The sequence below is a fragment of the Carlito syrichta genome, unplaced genomic scaffold, assembly GCF_000164805.1.
Source record: "Carlito syrichta isolate Samal-C Ts95f unplaced genomic scaffold, Tarsius_syrichta-2.0.1 Scaffold47086, whole genome shotgun sequence".
NCBI lineage: Eukaryota > Metazoa > Chordata > Mammalia > Primates > Tarsiidae > Carlito > Carlito syrichta.
Window position 1 is genome coordinate 83,266 of NW_006991182.1, and position 4,573 is coordinate 87,838.

General features: G+C 41.8%; 1 protein-coding gene across 2 annotated transcripts in view; it reads left to right on the forward strand.

The window, feature by feature from the left end:
- The window catches only part of MGA (MGA, MAX dimerization protein), a 107,329-nt gene that overhangs the window by 8,360 nt on the left and 94,396 nt on the right, over window positions 1-4,573 (forward strand). For both annotated transcript variants that reach the window (XM_008048432.2, XM_008048426.2), the window contains exon 2: window positions 3,025-4,155. In XM_008048432.2, the coding sequence (XP_008046623.1) occupies window positions 3,092-4,155 (1,064 nt within the window). In that variant the 5' untranslated portion in view covers window positions 3,025-3,091. The remainder of the gene's footprint in view (window positions 1-3,024; window positions 4,156-4,573) is intronic.

Here is a 4,573-nt window from a genome sequence, read left to right on the forward strand (position 1 = left end):
AAATTTTATGTAGAGATGAGGTCTCGCCAACTTGCCCAGGCGGGTCTCGAACCCACGAGCTCAGGCAATCCACTCACCTCAGCCTCCCAAAGCGCGGGATTACAGGCTGAGCCACTGAGCCCGGCTTATTCCATTTCTTTATTTGCTTTTTTTGTGCAATTTGAATGGAAAATTTCACGGAAACATACATTTTTGACAAATTTGCGCTTGCGTTAGTTTGTCGTGTATAAGCATCAGCAATCTCTTTGTCTCCTGAGAGGGGACATCAGAATGGTTTGCTAGATTTATGATACCCCCAGAGGGCACATGTGAGTGCAAAGGGTCAGTATATCTTAGAGATAATTTTTGTATGCATCCATAAAGTTTATACATTCTCTTTTATGGCTGCATATTATTCTACTCTGAATGTCTTGTCATTTGTATAACTGGTTTCCTCCAGCACCCTCTATACCCAGTCTTTTGCTGTTCTAAATGGGAATGCAGGAGATAATCTAGCATGTCATTTTTATCACAGGTGAGTATATATTTGAGATAAAGTCCTGGAAACCTGCTGTGTCATAGGATGGTATATACATTTGTACTTCTAATATTTTCAAGTTGCTCTGTGTCATAGAGATTCTGTTATTTTATATTCCTAGCAACTGGTTAGGGGAGAATGCTGGTTGACCCACTCTTCCAGCACCTCTACCAAACTTTGATTTTTACCAGTAAAAAATAGTATCTCAAGATGGTTTTAATTTGCATTTCTCTTATTCTGAAACAGTATATATTTTCACAGCCATTTGTACTTACTATCCCCATTTTTTGATTAGGTATTTGGTTTTGTTGATTCGTAGGAACCTTTTTTATATCCTGGAAATGAATTCTGTATGATAATTAGTTGAAAATATCTTTTCCTAGTTAGTCATTTGCTTTTTGATTTTCTGTTCTTTTTTTTTTTTTTTTTTTTTTTGAGTTGGAGTCTCACTCTGTCGCCCAGGCTGGAGGGCAGTGGCACACTCCTGGCTACTGCAACCTTGACCTGCTGGGCTCCAGCGATCCTTCCGCCTCAGCCTTCCAAGCAGCTGGAACTACAGGCGCATGTTACCATGACTGCCTAATTTTTTGATTTATTGTAGAGATGAGGTTTCCCAGGCGGGTCTCGAACCTGCGGGCTCAGGCAATCCACTCACCTCAGCCTCCCAAAGCGTGGGATTACAGGCTGAGCACCGAGCCCCGGCTGCTTTTTGATTTTCTTAAATGGTTTTTGCTAGATTTAATTACATAATGTTGAACTTATGAAAAATGTTTTTGTCATGGTTTTAGGTTTTGTATCTTATCAAAAAGCTTTTCTTAGGATTTATTTAAGGATAAAACAATTAAATGTTAGGTCCATCCGGAATATTTTTCAATATAAGGTCCAGTAAGTTCCAGTGATTTGTCACAACTTATTTATTTATTTATTTTTGAGTTGGAGTCTTACTCTGTCACCCAGACTGGAGTGCAGTGGCCGCTCCCGGCACTGCACCTGCTGGGCTCTGGCGATCCTTCCACCTCAGCCTTCCAAGTAGCTGGAACTACAGATGTGCGCTACCACGGCCGGCTAATTTTTTTTTTTTTTAATTTATTTTAGAGATGAGGTTTTGTCAAGTTGCCCAGGCGGGTCTCGAACCCGCGGGCTCAGGCAGTTCACTCACCTTGGCCTCCCAAAGTGCTGGGATTACAGGCTGAGCCACCGAGCCTGGCTCACAACTTCTTTAAATGTATGCAGTAACAAATTGAGATAGTTTTTTACTTACTTATAAAACCATATCATGACCATATGAAGAGCTAATTTTATACAATTAGCTTTTGGAATGAAAATGGAAATTTAAGCCGGGCTCGGTGGCTCAGGCTGTAATCCTGCGCCTTTGGGAGGCTGAGGTGAGTGGATTGCCTGAGCCCGCGGGTTTGAGACCTGCCTGGGCAGCAAGACCTCATCTCTACAATAAATCAAAAAATCAGCTGGGTGTGGTAGCGCATGCCTGTAATTCCAGCTACTTGGAAGGCTGAGGTGGAAGGATCGCCGGAGCCCAGCAGGTCGAGGCTGCGGTGGCCAGGAGCGGCCATTGCACTCCAGTCTGGGTGACAGAGTGAGACTCCAACTCAAAAAAAAAAAAAAAAGAAAAAAAGAAAAGAAAAGAAAATGGAAATTTATTTATTATTAGTAGTTTTTTCACTCATTCCAGGATAACTTGCTATGTAAAGCAATCTTCTGGCAAATTAATTCATACTGTTGGGATCCTTTACAAATTTATATCTTTTCAGTTTATCCCCTTAAGTCTGTATACTTTGATTCTCACTGTCACCCAGACTGGAGTGCAGTGGCCGCTCCCAGCCACCACAGCCTCGACCTGCTGGGCTCCGGTGATCCTTCCGCCTCAGCCTTCCGAGTAGCTGGAACTACAGTCACGCGCTACCACGCCTGGCTCATTTTTTGACTTATGGTAGAGATGAGGTCTCGCCTGCCCAGGCGGGTCTTGAACCCGCGGGCTCAGGCAATCCACTCACCTCAGCCTCCCAAAGGCGTGGGATTACAGGCTGAGCCACTGAGCCCAGATAGTTTGTATACTTTTAAATAATTTATTTGAAATTAATATACACTTTTGCTGCTTTGTGAGATATGGTATTTATAGTGAGTTGTTAGAGTGTAGGATATAAGTAATTTAGCTAATTAGATTAAAATAAACTTTAAAAGAATGATTAGATACCGTGGAATCTCTAATCTATCTGTCTCTGTGAAGCAAATATGTACATATAATCTAAAAGGTAATTTCTTTGGCTTTATTAAGAAACTTTAAACATGTGTGACATAATCCAGTATCTGATACTCTGGAATATCTGTCATCTAACAGTGATTGAAAGAAGAATGAAGCAAAGTTTTAGAACAACTGAAATATTTCGGGGATGACAATTGTTCTTGTATTTTTGTTCATGAAATAAACATTCACCTTTCTAAAGAGTTTTTTTTTTTTTTTTTCTTTTTTTGCTTTGCTTGTTTTTCAGGATGGGAAAGCCATTGTGACTATGTGGTGACAACAGTTGTGTTACTACTGAGTTTCCCACTGAAATCATGGAGGAAAAACAGCAGATTATATTGGCTAATCAAGATGGTGGGACAGTAGCAGGAACAGCACCTACCTTCTTTGTCATCCTTAAACAGCCAGGAAATGGCAAAACTGATCAAGGAATTTTGGTTACCAATCGGGATGCCTGTGCTTTGGCTAGTAGTGTGTCATCACCAGGGAAATCTAAAGGGAAGATTTGCCTTCCAGCTGATTGTACTGTCGGAGGAATCACTGTTACTCTTGATAACAATAGTATGTGGAATGAGTTCTATCATCGAAGCACAGAGATGATTCTGACCAAACAAGGAAGACGCATGTTTCCTTACTGTCGTTATTGGATAACAGGTTTAGATTCAAATTTGAAATACATTCTCGTCATGGATATATCTCCTGTGGATAACCATCGGTATAAGTGGAATGGTCGTTGGTGGGAACCCAGTGGGAAGGCTGAGCCTCATGTTTTGGGAAGGGTTTTTATTCACCCAGAATCTCCTTCCACAGGTCATTATTGGATGCATCAACCAGTATCTTTCTATAAACTCAAACTTACCAACAATACATTGGACCAAGAAGGGCATATCATCTTGCATTCTATGCATCGCTACCTGCCAAGGCTTCATTTGGTGCCTGCAGAAAAGGCTATGGAAGTGATACAATTAAATGGCCCTGGTGTCCACACTTTTACCTTCCCACAGACTGAATTCTTTGCAGTAACAGCTTATCAGAACATTCAGATTACCCAGCTGAAAATAGATTACAATCCATTTGCCAAAGGCTTTCGAGATGATGGGCTGAATAGTAAGCCCCAGAGAGATGGAAAACAAAAGAACAATTCTGACCAAGAAGGGAATAGCGTTCCCAGTTCCCCAGGTCATCGGGTTCGTCTTATAGAAGATGAAGGGTCAGAGATACAGCCAGGTGATTTGGATCCTATATCAAGGGGTCTTGAAACATCAGGCAAGGGTTCGGAGAAGATGTCTCTTAATATAAAACGAGATTTTCTTGGTTTCATGGATACTGACTCAGCACTTAGTGAAGTTCCTCAATTGAAGCAAGAGATTTCTGAAAGGTGGGTAATGGTTTTTCTGTTCTTAGAGCTAAAAGGAAGATTGAGATGGGCAAGGTATTGGACTTAAACATATTGGTTCTGTGGAATACTACCCACCAGTGGTCCCTAACCATTTTGGCATCAGGGACTAGTTTTGTAGAATACTATTTTTCCACAGAAGGGAAGTGATGTGCAGTCAAACCTCACTGCTAATGTGTTTTTTTTTTTTTTTTTTTTGAGTTGGAGTCTCACTCTGTCACTCAGACTGGAGTGCAGTGGCCGGGACGGCCACCACAGCCTTGACCTGCTGGGCTCTGGCAATCCTTCCGCCTCAGCCTTCCAAGTAGCCAGAACTACAGGCGCGCGCTACCATGCCCGGCTGATTTTTTGATTTATTGTAGAGATGAGTTCTCGCCAAGTGCCCAGGCAGGTCTCGAAC